Source organism: Acinonyx jubatus, chromosome A2 (genome assembly GCF_027475565.1).
Source record: "Acinonyx jubatus isolate Ajub_Pintada_27869175 chromosome A2, VMU_Ajub_asm_v1.0, whole genome shotgun sequence".
Classification (NCBI taxonomy): domain Eukaryota; kingdom Metazoa; phylum Chordata; class Mammalia; order Carnivora; family Felidae; genus Acinonyx; species Acinonyx jubatus.
The window spans coordinates 150,235,037-150,247,403 of record NC_069383.1 but is presented as its reverse complement, the minus strand read 5'-3'; the positions used below and the strand labels follow the sequence as shown (position 1 = coordinate 150,247,403).

Here is a 12,367-nt window from a genome sequence, read left to right as displayed (position 1 = left end):
ACAGCCATATGCAAAAAAATGAATCTCTACATGTGGCTTGTAGCATACACCAAAATCAATTCAGAATGGATCACAGACCTAAAACCGTGAAATTTCTAGGAAAAACAAACAAACCAGGAGATCTTTGTGTCCTTAGGGTAAGCAAAGATAGATATGATCCCAAAAGATAAGAAAAAAATTGATCCATAAGGCAAAAAAAAATTGATGGATTGGACTTCATGAGAATTCCAACCTTCTATGTTTTGGAAAACGTTTCTGCTCTTTGAAAGGTGAAAAGACGGGTTTCTGGTTGGGAAAAAGGAATCTGTGAAACAGATCTATTAAATAAGTTCTACCCAGAATCTATACAGGACTCCCAAAACTTGATAAAAAAGAATGAAGAACGCGTTTGAGGAAGATACTGTTTGAGGAAGGCTGTGTTCACAGTGCATCCTGCCAACTCGACTCGGTTCTTCGTACCCAATATACAGAACGGGGCCTGCCAACCTCCTTGATGGTCCAGTTAAACAAGAGGGGAACTCACGGGATCTCGGAAGGCTGGCTGACCTGCGCCCAGGCAGAGGCCAAGGAGGAGCCCAGAGGGACCAGCCGCGGGAGACGGTGCTGCCTGAGCCGGGCCCAGCCTCGCTCCTGCCCCTGCCCGTGTCAGGCCTGCCTCGCTGCTAGTCTGTATCCCCAGGGCAGTGCCGAGAGGGCAGCCTGGCCCGCCCGGCGGGGCTGTGCTGGGAGGAGGGCCAGCGGGAACCGGATCCCACTTCCTCTCCCCGAGCGCAGTGAGAGGGCGCAGGAGAATGTGTCCTCCTCGGCCTGCCGTGGCGCGAGCCACAGGGAGAAGGTGAAGGATGTGGTCGTTTCCACGCAGCTCCGGGCCCGTGGCTGCTCCAGTGGGAGGGCGGGGTTCTTGGGGCTGAGGCTCCGGAGGCAGTATTTTCCACGGTGTGGGGGACGTCCCACTGGTAGCACACTGAGTTACGAAGTACACGGACCTCGCGATAAATAACGCTGAATCGTATCAGGAGAAAGTTATTCACCTTTCAATTCTCTTTCTATCCTAACTACATAAAAACGGAAAGTCTCAAATTGGCACAATACATTTTTGGCGCCCCTTTAACGCCCGGGTCCGGAAAACACTGAATTAAGCTGACCGGCCACAGGGGCGGGGGGGGGGGGGGGGGGGGGGCGGGGGGAGGGGTGGCACCTAAGCACACGGGGCGGGGAGGGCAGGGGCGGGAGCCTGACCTTGGCCTCCGGCGGCCTGGGGCCCGGCGCGGCCTGGGGCCGGCGACAGCGCAGGGCTGGGCTCTCCCTGGCTGGTGCCCGAGCTGGCGCTGTCGGGGGAGCCGGGGCCGTCACTGAACTTGCGGAAGCAGGCCCTGCAGCAACGCTCCTTCTTGCCGCCGTGCTTGGTCAGGACGTAGTTGTTGCAGCAGTAGTAACAGAAGATGCGGCCACAGATCCTGGGGTGAAACAAGCACGGGCCGTGAGGACGCCGCACCGCGGGCCTCGCGGTCTGCCCGGCACCAGAACCGGGCTCTGGAGGCCACACGGCTCCTCGGGCGGGGCTCCGCCCCCACTCAGGAACGTGGCCTCGCGGTCAGTTTGGTGAGATGCCGACTGAAGCCATCCTGACAAGCCCACTGGGAGGCGACGTTTTATTTCCCCAGGTGCCGGGAGGCAGGGGACAGGGTACGTGGCTGAGCCCACCTTCTGGGACACACTGACGTGGGGGTTCAGAGGCTCTGAGGGGCCACAGACCCACCCGGGGCCGTGCGATGACTTTCTATCTGCCTTGGCCCCCACTGAGATTTATAGGAATAAATCTGCCTACCCTTCCTCGGGCCCTAGGAGGGTCTTTGCCGTCTGTGTTCTCCCAGCAGAGCCTCAGCCCCTGCTCTCCCTGGGCTCCAGGAACTCCGCTTTCCCTCTGGTCCCCGCAGCCTGAGGGAGGCCGACGGCTGCTGCTCTCTGGCTGCTCCACAGCCGGGTGGGTCCCCTTGACTCTGCCCGCACCCCTGCACCCGACCTCCGCCCCCTTCAGGGATCCCTGCGCGGCCCGCCAGGACCCGCGCCCGGCTCCCCGAAGACCGGATGGCCACGTGCTCCTCCCAGACACACAGCGGCGCCTGCGCCCCGCCCCGCTGACCTGCAGTGGTGCCTCCGCACCATCCAGCTGAACTCCCGCTTGCAGTCGTGACAGTGGCTGGCCTCCGCGTCCCCGAGCCACCTCTCCTCAGCGCTGAGCTTCTGCTGGAACTCCAGGGCGTCTGACTTTTGCCAGAGAGCATCCTTGTCCCTGGGACAGAGCCACATCAGGATCAGAGAGGAATCCATGACAACAGCAGGGTGATCCCGGAATCACGTCCGAAGACTGAGTGCAAATTTCCCAAGACGTGGAAGGAAGATTCACTCCACTTGGAAACACTCGTCTGTCCCCTGCATCGGTCCCAGACTCAGCTGACGGCACGTGTGTGCGGGCCGAGGGGACCGTGATGCACGTACGGGGTGCCGGCGGCCTCAAAGAGCTGCCAGCACCCGCACGGGTCACACACTGCTCAGGGATCTAAACGACGCTGTACACGGTCACCTGGAGTTTAAGGTGTAACAGGCTGTCATAATTATAGGACACAAGGCGTGCTCCGAGCCCAAGGACCTCGAATGTACTGCCCACACGAATCGTACATGTATTCAGAAACCCTTATGTGTTTATGGTCTCCTCAAGTAACAAGTAATCGTTGGAGAAGATGAAAGGCGTCCTCGCCGGAAAGCCTGATGGGATGTTACTTTCCCTTACTCCTCAGGGAGGCGCTATGCGCTCCGGGAAGCAAGACTGGAAGCACAGGGAAGCTTTCCAGAAAGGTCTGGCAGGTGTCAGAACATGCCTGACACACAGGGCAGATGCGCACAGAGGTTTCCGTATTGCTGCTATTACAGTTTCTGACCTGGGAAGGTTTCGTTCTTTCCTAGATGGAACCCCGGCCACCATCCCAAGGTCAAGGCAGCCCCGACAGCACCTCAGTCCCAAAGAGTAACACTCGAGCCACTGAGGTCCAGTGACAAACTGATGCCACCACCAGAAATGGACTCCAAGGCCACAGACTCTCCCCTTAAATACAAAAGCCAGGGCATGCAACTGACAGGCTCTTCAGGTGCCTGCTGTGGTCAGGAAGCAGGAAGACTCATGCCCTGGACCGGCATCACCCTCCCCGCGGGTCCACAGCCCATCCCTTCTGTCCCCAGGAGGCCAGGGACCCACTCCCTGAAATGCGGGAACGCAGTCAGGACTCGGGCTTCTCCATCACACGCCTCACGCACATGACTGAGCTCACAGGTCTTGAGTGCCCTGAGTCCCAAATCTGCAAATCGATGATACATGGGCAGAGGTTTTACACTTCCAGATCAGGCGGGATTTAGTGTCCCCATTTTGCAACCCCAAATGAATTGGCAGATTTAGGCAGTGCTTTTAGGCTGCGAACATCGCAAAGAACGGGCTGATCAGATCTTACGTGGGCTCCTGAAGGAAAGACCCAAACTATAAACCAATTCTATGAGGCGTTCTTGAGAACATTTTGAATCTGGGTCTGAGCCAGCCTCTAGTAGAGCAGTGGTCCTCCACTCTGGCTCACTGCTCCCTGGGCCCCGCTCCCAGAAATTCCAGTTTGCTTGGACTGGGCAGGGTCTGGTATCACTTTAACAGCTCCCCTAGTGACTGTAATGTGCACGTAGGGTGGAGAATCACGGCTCTGGTTTCGGCTGACAATTCACAAGAAATAACAGAGATTGGGAGAACATGTTATGTGGTGCCATGGAGACACAACCGGCAAAATCCAGGCTGTGGGAAACTCTACCGGACGAAAGACCTAGCTTCCTCAAAAGCAAATTGCGAAGAAAAAAAAAAGTTAGAGACACAGTGGCCAAATCACAGACTAAGTAAGAGAGATCTAACATCTCGCCATGCAACGTATGGATCCAGATTCTCATTAGAAAACAACGTAAGGAAAGAAAATAGGAAAAACACGAAACTGACTAGATGCTTAATAATATCGGGAACCACGGTTAATTTTTAAGCACGGCGATGACACTGTGGTGGCACAAAATGGAGAGTCCTTGTCTTAAGAGAAGCACGTACTGAAACATTTGGAGATGAAATAATATATCTGGAACCTGCATCAAAATAATCTGGGGAGGTGAGGGACACGGTGGGTCTCTGGATGAAACAAGACTGGCCACGAGGTGAAGGACGCTGAAGCGGGGGGCAGGTACTTGGGGTGCACTGTGCTGGCCTGTTGTTGTACATCTACAAATTTCCATATGAGAAAGTTAAGAGTTTAGGGGCGCCTGGGTGTCCCAGTTGGTTGAGCGTCTTCTGACTCTTGGTTTCGGCTCAGGTCATGATCTCGTGGTTCGTGAGATCAGGCCCCAAGTCGGGCTCTGCGCTCATAGCGTGGAGCCTGCTTGAGACTCTCTCTCCCTCTCTCTGCCCCTCCCCAGCTCGTGCGGTCTCTCCCTTTCTGTCTCTCAACATAAGTAAATAAACTTAAAAAAACAGAAAAATATAAACAAGAAAAAAAACGGTTTTGAACCACTCTCGCCAACTTGAACAGTCAGACCAGTTTCACGTGAAAGTCCGGGCTTGCACCTTTTCTTCAGAGGGGAGGCGATGTGGCAAGCCGGGCCCGATGCCTGTGCGGCACCAAGCAGCAGGAGCAGAGCACGTGTGTCCTCCGGGGCCCACACTTGCGATGCCACCTGCAGGTGTAGGAGTTTGGGAGGCCCGGCACTGGGGAAAGGTGGGACGGAGGAGAAGGGGAAAAGGGCTCGTGAAAGAGGGGCAAGGGGATGGACAGATTCCTCAGGATACGAGACGGCACTTGCCGTCACTCTTGTGGCTACGCACACAGAGATTTGAAAAATGATTCCCCGGCAGTGTGACAACACAGACTCAGCTGAGCCCTGGTGGGAACGGTGAAATCCGCTCGTACGAGGCTGCCGAGGGCCCAAGCAGCCCCTGTCCGTGTGGGAGGCCTTAACAACACAGCACAGACGGACACGGGCCCCCTTCCCGCGAACAGACCTTTCAAGAACAGCTACCTTTCTTTACAGAGAAACCCAGCTCGGGGCGGGGGAGGGAGGGGCAGACAGCTGCTCGCCCCACACTCTCACCTGAGCAGCTCGATCAGCCTCTCCTCCAGGTACTGCTTGGTTCTATTCAGGTCATCCAGGTCCGCGAGCATCTTCTGGTCATTCTTCTCCCGGTTCGTCACCTCCTGGCAGAGTCTGTTGTAATACTCCTGGATTTTTGTCGTGGCCTTTTCGAGTTCCTTCTGGGTCCTGGTGGAGGGGTGGGGAGTTTACTGAGTGGCCCCTACTTCCGGCTTCCCCCAGGCCTCTGGGCTAACCCAGCCCTCTAACGAGGGCTCCCGCCATCCTCCAAGCCTTTCCCCCTCACGGTGGGGGCGCCCCTTGGTACCACCCGCTCGCAGGTTACGTACCCCCCTGGCCTTCAAAACGCCCCTCGCACACCCAGACTCTTCACACACGAGCCCCCGCAGCCAATACAATGGACATTCGGGGAGGGCAGGTGACCTCAGGCTGCTGGGAGCATCTCAGATGAGTTAACTCCACCCATTTGGTTTTCAGGCCGCGCTGAGGTTATGAGAGAAGCCCCATGGGTATGGTTCATGGGCTGGGGCTGGGGGGGGTTGCAAGAGGAAAACAGAGTCGGGACAGAAAGAACACAGGAGTAGCTCCCTGGAGGTGACCACGCGGACGAGGACCCGTCTCCCAGGTGTCTTTGGGGCTCTGTGCACAGGGCGGGTGCTGGGCACACAGTGGGCACTCGACGGGCAATGCCAGGTGCTGACCCGATGGCCCGGAGGCCTCAGGAGCTCTGTCCCCTCGTCTCCGTGGTGCCAAATCACGGTCCTCCTGGCCCTGCCCGCCCCACCTGCGGCTCACCTGGCCCCGAGGGCAGTGGTTTCCCGGGATGTGCTACAACCTCCCAGGCCCGGCAAGGCGTTCACAGAAGCTCCACGAGACAGAGGGCTCTGCAGAGACTAATTAATCTCTATCTAATCCAGTCTTCCCACTCCCAGTATAAAGCTGTCGGGAAGTGGTTTACTAGACACTGTCCACCAAAATGACCCCGTGGGTGTGCACATGTGTGCGCACACACACGTGCGCACACACACGTGTGCACACACAGACACCCACCCACCCGATGAGTAAAGTAAAATCCAATCCTGGGCAGGCGGATTATGCGACATCAAGCAGCTAAAACAACTACTCTGAGATCTTACAAACAAGCATTGTTACAGCATTTTTTTTTTTTTAAATGCCACCAACTTAGGAGGTTCTTGCTACTTTTACCGCCACGTGAACACGACTGGGCAGCAGGAGCCCTACGGGGTCTGAACTCTGGAGGAGTCAGATGGGAAGAGATGTACATCCGGGTTACTGAACACCCAGCGCGCTCTAGATCTCACGCTGGGCCTGGGCCCACCTCAGAAGCCGGGCGGTGGGAGGCGATGAGGGACAGGCAGAGAATGGAAAGCCTCGGGACAATGCGGGGTGCCAGTCTTCGCTGGGGGCAGCCAGGTAACTGGGTCCCAGCATCCCCGGCAGGACTGGCTTGGCCTCATCACCAAATGATGCCCAACCCCAGCTCCCTTCCCCCCCCCACCCCCCCATCGCCTGAAAGTGAGGAGGCTCGCGGCGGCCTCGGGGCTGCACCAGTAGGGCCACCCTCCAAGGTTAGAAGAGTCACGATGGAGGGTGGCAGCACCATGGACAGACACAGACGCAGCAGCAAGAGTCTGCAGGAAGACAAGCCCACCTGGTGCCGGGCACACTCACTCACCCTCGGCAGGTGCCCGGAAGGCTTCCCCAACCCCCAACCCGCAGACTGTCATTTCACAAAAGAAACGAGGAAGAGCTTGAGTCACAGCTCGTAGTGGGGAAGCACGCACGCGCGCGCACACACACACACACTCACACGCCAGTACCCTAACACGAGACCAGACGCAGAGCTATCTGTCCGAGTACTTTGGTGGGCAGTTGTCAGGGAAACAGACTCGAGCCAAACGGTCTGGCCTGCGCTCCTGTTGCCATCACCTACGTGCTGTCGGACGCTGGGAAAGTGACTGAGCTCCTCTGAGCCTCACTTTCCTCGTCTATAAAATGGGATAAGACATCACTCCGTCCTCAAAGGACTGTTGGGAGGATATAGGGGACAAAGAAATGCAAAGTGTTTAAGCGGTGCCTGCCCCGTTTGGGGCGTTAAGTGTTTGCCGTCAGCGTTACGTTACCATATCCCAACTTTTACTTTGTGTCAGTTCTTCCAAAGCACCTGCCGGAGCTCAGAAAAAGGCACGAGGAGAAAGGCTCGGCCACCGCCTGCAGGGTGTGCGAGGCCAGCCGCCGGCCCTCCGGGGTACGCTTCCGGCAAAGCCCCTTCCAAGCCTGTGGCTTTTCTTGGAAAAGGTCTTCTTTCACCCGATGCGAGCGGCCGCACTTCTACGTGACTGCACCAAAGCCCTCCTTCCCCGAAGCCCCCACTGCTGGCCGTGCGGGCGGACTGTGTAACTAACCTGTCCAAGCTCTCGCGCAGGACAGCCCCCTCCTCGTCCTTCTTCCGCAGGGCGGCCTGGCACTCTGCGAGACGCTTGCCGGTGCAGTTCAGCTTCTCTCCCAGCTCTGCCCGGGTGGCCTGGCACAGGACATCGGGGAGAAGACGCTTAGCCGACAAGAGCCCTCGAGGCAGGCCGGGAAGGGACCTGGCTCTCCGCCCCATCTGGTTGGGTCTCTTTTAACTGGAGGGGGTTTTAAGTTCAAGAGGCTAAGAACCTTTGGTCTGCGCTGGCGGGGCGTGACACACTCCTGTTTGTAATTCTAGCCCCCGAGTATTAATTGCAAGGCGTTGGGGTGCTTGGGGGGGGGGGGGGCGCAGGAATCCGAATCTCGGAGGGGTGGCTGGGGGCAGGGCTCCCTCTGGGTTCAGAACCACCGGCTCAAGAGACGCCTGCAGAGACGGCTGAGGAGCACAGTCTGTTTCCTTTCCATAGGGCTGGCTGGAAACCACAGCTGGCGGCCCCAGCCAGGGGTCCAGGAGGTAGAAGGCTGCGGTGCACACCCAGGATGCCTACAGGGCCGAATGGACGGGAGCTCCGGCTCGGGAACCGGGAGCCTTGCGGGCGGCCCTCCTAATGGGTCCAGTGGAAAGCATGCCGGGCCCTGCTCCCTGACAGGCGCACACACTGGGGTGGGAACGACCGGGCAGAGGTGGGCACCCCAGGCTCCCGGGCCGCTGGTCAGCACACTCCCCGGGGCCTACCTTCAGCCTCTCCGCAGCCTCCTCGGCGGCCTGCAGCTGCCGGCCTCGCTCCTCAAGCTGGGCCCTGAGGCTCCCGCAGTCTTCACTGGCAGCCTGGAGATGATGGGAGAGGGGTCGTCAAAGTGGGGTCCTGACATACGGAGAACCCCCTCCCCAGCCCCATTCCCCCAAATGGGTAAAAACAAGCTACCCCTCTCTTCTGCACCAAACTCAGTAAGCTTTGGGCTTCACTGGTGACAACACCCTTTCAAGCTTACTAAGAAACTGAGTTTGGTCCTCAAACTTAGGGTTTAATTTCTGCAAGGAAAAAAGTGCCCCATGAGCCACACGGAGGAGCACAGGATGGGTGACACAGCGCGGGAGGCACATCTGTGTCTGGGAGTGAGCACAGACCTCGGTGCAAACGAGCAAGTTTGGAAGCCCAAACCCCACGGCCATCCTGCTCGTGTCCTGGGTCGTAGCCACTCTTAACCCTTTTTCTCTGTGCAGTCCCGAAGGCACATGGGAGCCCGCTGTCTATCCCAAGGGCTTTGTGACAAACTAACTGAGCCAGTTTCTTACCACGGCGCCTGTCATCAGGATGGCACGTGAAGGGCCAGAAAACCCAGGGACAGGGCTCGCAGGGGGGAAGTGCTGGTGCCTGCAGTAGGTTCTAGAGGCTAGGGCAAGGGTCTCAAACTCACAGGCCCAGAGGGGCTGGGCAAGTACCTAAACGAGTGTAAGGAAAACACCAAAGGGTGCGTGTGTCCTTGAAAGGGGGCAGCCACCACCCAGCTCCTGGTGACTGCTGCCAGGTGGCAAGGAGGGTACAGTCTCTGAGATCTTCTGAGATTTCAAAGGAAGCCCCCAGACTGAATTTGTAAACATCTAGCTCTTTAAATGCTGGCTACTAATTTTAAAAAGCCACTCCGTACGAGCCAAACCTGTCTGCAACCACCTTGGGTTTAGACTTCTGGGCTAGGGCGTTGCTCTGGACACGGGCCCTAAAGCGTCCATGGGGGGGGGGAAGGGTGCTGCGACCCAGCCATGTCTGCCGGCTGCCCGGTACATTCTTAGGCCGTCGCGTGCCACATGGCTGCAGACGCGTCCTATCCTCTCCTGGGCCCGTCGGGCCCCGCCGCAGTGGGGGTCGAGGCCGGGACTACCTTCAGTCTGCTCTGGTGGTCCATGATCTCGGTGCTCAGCTGGAACTTGAGAGCGCTGAGCTCCTCGTGTGCGGCCTCCTGGAGGCTCTGCGCCCGCTGCTCGGCCTGGGCCAGCTGGGCCTGCAGCCCAGCCACTCGGTGCTCCAGGCCCTCCCGCTCCCTTGAGGCCGCCTCTCTGGCATCACGGAGCTCCTGGACGGCGCGGGCCAGGGCCTCCTCCGCCTGCTGTGTCTCCACGAGCTGAGTGCAGCGGTGGCCGTGGGGCTCGGCTGTGTCTGCGCTGGCCCCGGGCAGCTGCTCCCGCGGCTCGGCCTGTCCCAGCGGGGCTTCCCGGGAGCCGTGTCCTGCCTGGGACTGCTCCTCCTCGGCCCTGTCCTCCCGCAGCGCCCCTTCATGCCCCGAGCCCTGCGGCGGCTCCCGACCGCGGGCCTTCTTGAGGGCCTCGTTCTGCTCCTGCAGCTGCTGCACGAGGGCCCTGTGCTCCCTCAGAGCGGCCTCGGCCACGCTCAGCTGACTCTGGGCCTTCTCCCGGTCACCCAGGGCTGCCTGGAGCTCGGCCTGAAGGTCTGGCACCCCCGCCTCCCCCTGCCGGGCCTCTGGCTCTGCCTGACTCGGGGCCAGCTGGGCCCCCGGCTCCCGGGGGGCGGTGCCTTCGGGGGGGCCGAGCCCCTGCTGGCCTTTCTCTGCACGGAGGGTCTCGATCAGCTGGGTCTGCCGCTGGCACTGGCTCTCAAGAGCCTTGAGCTCCCTTTCCTGGGCCTCTGCCCGCTGCCGGCACTGCCCCACTGCCTCCTGCAGCTGCTGGCACTCGGCCTCCTTGCTCCGCAGGGCGGCCTCCTTCTCCGCCGCGTGGGCCCTCATGGTCTCCTTGGCCTTCCTCACGGCCAGGAGGCTCGCCTCCATCTGGTCTCCCATGTGCCGGATGCTGGCCTGCTCAGACTCCAGGGAGGCCAGGGAGCTCCGGATGGCCGCCTCCCGCTGCTGCAGCGCCTGGTAGTCGGCCTGCAGGGCCTGCAGCTTGCCCTCGAGGAGCTGGTTGCGTTCCAGTGCTTTCTGCAGCTCCTTCTTCAGCTCCCCGTCGGCCTGCTCGAGCCTCTCCTCCCGTCCACTCCCTGGCGTCTCGGGGCCACCTGTCTGGCCCTCCTGGGGGCTGCGCTGCCCCTCCTCCGGCCCCCGGGAGGCCTGCCGTGGGGTGGCGCCCGGGGGCCCCGGCTGCCCGGCCAGCCGCTCCAGCGCCCCCACCTTCTGGCTCAGGTGGTCTCTGTCCCAGGCGAGCTGCTGCCTCTGCTCCTCCAGGTCACCCACGTGCTGGCTCAGCTGCGCCAGCTGGGCCTCCAGGACCCGCAGCTGCCGCGCCAGCGCCCCGGCCTCCTGCTCCAGCAGCTCCTTCTCCTGTCGCCGCTGCCGCTCCTCCTGCCTCACCTCTGCCAGCTCCTCCTCCAGGGAGCTCAGGTGGGCGAGGGCCTCGTGTAGCTGTCGCCGCAGCCGGGTGGCCTCCTGCCCCTTCCCGGCCAGCTCCTCCAGCCGGTGCTCCAGGCCGGCCCGGGCCTCCTCCTTCAGCCGTAGCTCCTCGGCCAGCTGCCCCAGCTGGGCGCTCTGCTGCCTGCTGAGCTCCTGGACCTTGGCATGCTCTCTCTCCAGGGCCCGAAGCTTCTCCCCCAGCTCCTGGGTCTCCGGGGCCGGGTCCCCGGGGAGGGGCTTCCGCCGCCCCGGCGTGTCCGGCACCGGAGCAGGCACCGAATCTGCCTCCTGCTCTGCTGACCGCGGGCTCTTCCTGTCCGGCGAGCCCCACGCGGCCTCGAGCTCCCGGGCCAGGGGCTGCAGCACGGACTCCAGCCGCCACAGGGCCGAGTGGGAATCCTCCTCCTTCTCCGCCGCCCCCCGCTCCAGGGCCCGCAGGCACTCCTGAAGCTCCTTCACGGCGCTCTGTGCGGCCTGGGTGACCTCCCACTGCTTCTGGAGCTCGGCCACCAGGCGAGTGAGGCGGGCGTTGTCCTCAGCCGCGGCGCGGCCCCTCTCCCTCTCCGTCTGCAGCTGCTCCTCCTGCAGGCTGACGGTCGCCCTCAGCTCCTGGTTCTCTGTGTCCAGCTGGTGCACCTGCTCCTGCAGCTGCTTCTCCCGCACCTCCAGCTGGTCCAGCTCCAGGCGCATCTCGTCGAAGCCCTCCAGTGCCTCGTTGTGTAAGGGGCTGCTCAGGTCAAAGCTGGAGGCCGTCTCCTGAGTCTGGGGAGGAGAAAGAGGACACAAGTGGCTTCGGCACGGAAGCTACGCGGCTCCTGGGAAAAGCGCTCGAGTTTAATGAGAACAAAAACCAAAATACAGCAATCACGGGATGTAAGGCTGGTCTATCGAGCTAGCCAAAGGGCTGGAAGCACGAGCTGCAGGAGGTCAGGGCGCATCCTAAAGGCACAACCCACACACGTGAGCTCCACCTGGGGCCTCGGAACCCACGTGTCCCATCCAGCCTCCTGTAGCTTTGGGAGCGTAATGGACACTGGTGCTTAGATTCGTTAAGTTACATTCAAATTATTGTCCACCACTGCTCCAGACCTACAACTCCTGTTGTGATTCAACCACAAAACAGAGTTAAAGCTCCATTTATTCGCCAGTCTTAATGCTTTTCCTATTTTCACATCTTGTTTTTAACTGCACTGCTCTTTCCTATAGAACTACATGCAGCTATGATACATTCACTTTCTAACACAGTTAACAAAATTAACCCTGCCCACGAACACCGACTGAGCACTCACTGGTCTATGTCAAGCCCGGAAGCACTGTGCGTGCACTCCGTCACTCAGTCTGTGACATCACCTCGTGAGCTACGATGACTTTCATGCCCCCATTTTCTAGATGAGACAGCTGAGGTTTCAAGAGGGTGAGTGGTCTGCCCAGG

The 12,367-nt window shown here is 59.9% G+C and overlaps 1 protein-coding gene across 3 annotated transcripts in view; it reads right to left on the bottom strand.

Moving 5' to 3' along the window:
- Positions 1 to 12,367, bottom strand: part of FYCO1 (FYVE and coiled-coil domain autophagy adaptor 1) — a 70,869-nt gene that overhangs the window by 31,769 nt on the left and 26,733 nt on the right. For all 3 annotated transcript variants that reach the window (XM_027038524.2, XM_053219536.1, XM_027038526.2), the window contains 6 exons: positions 9,475 to 11,697; positions 8,330 to 8,422; positions 7,587 to 7,705; positions 5,161 to 5,328; positions 2,144 to 2,293; positions 1,241 to 1,457 (listed from right to left, as the gene is read on the bottom strand). In XM_027038524.2, coding sequence (XP_026894325.1) covers positions 1,241 to 1,457; positions 2,144 to 2,293; positions 5,161 to 5,328; positions 7,587 to 7,705; positions 8,330 to 8,422; positions 9,475 to 11,697 — 2,970 coding nt within the window. The remainder of the gene's footprint in view (positions 1 to 1,240; positions 1,458 to 2,143; positions 2,294 to 5,160; positions 5,329 to 7,586; positions 7,706 to 8,329; positions 8,423 to 9,474; positions 11,698 to 12,367) is intronic.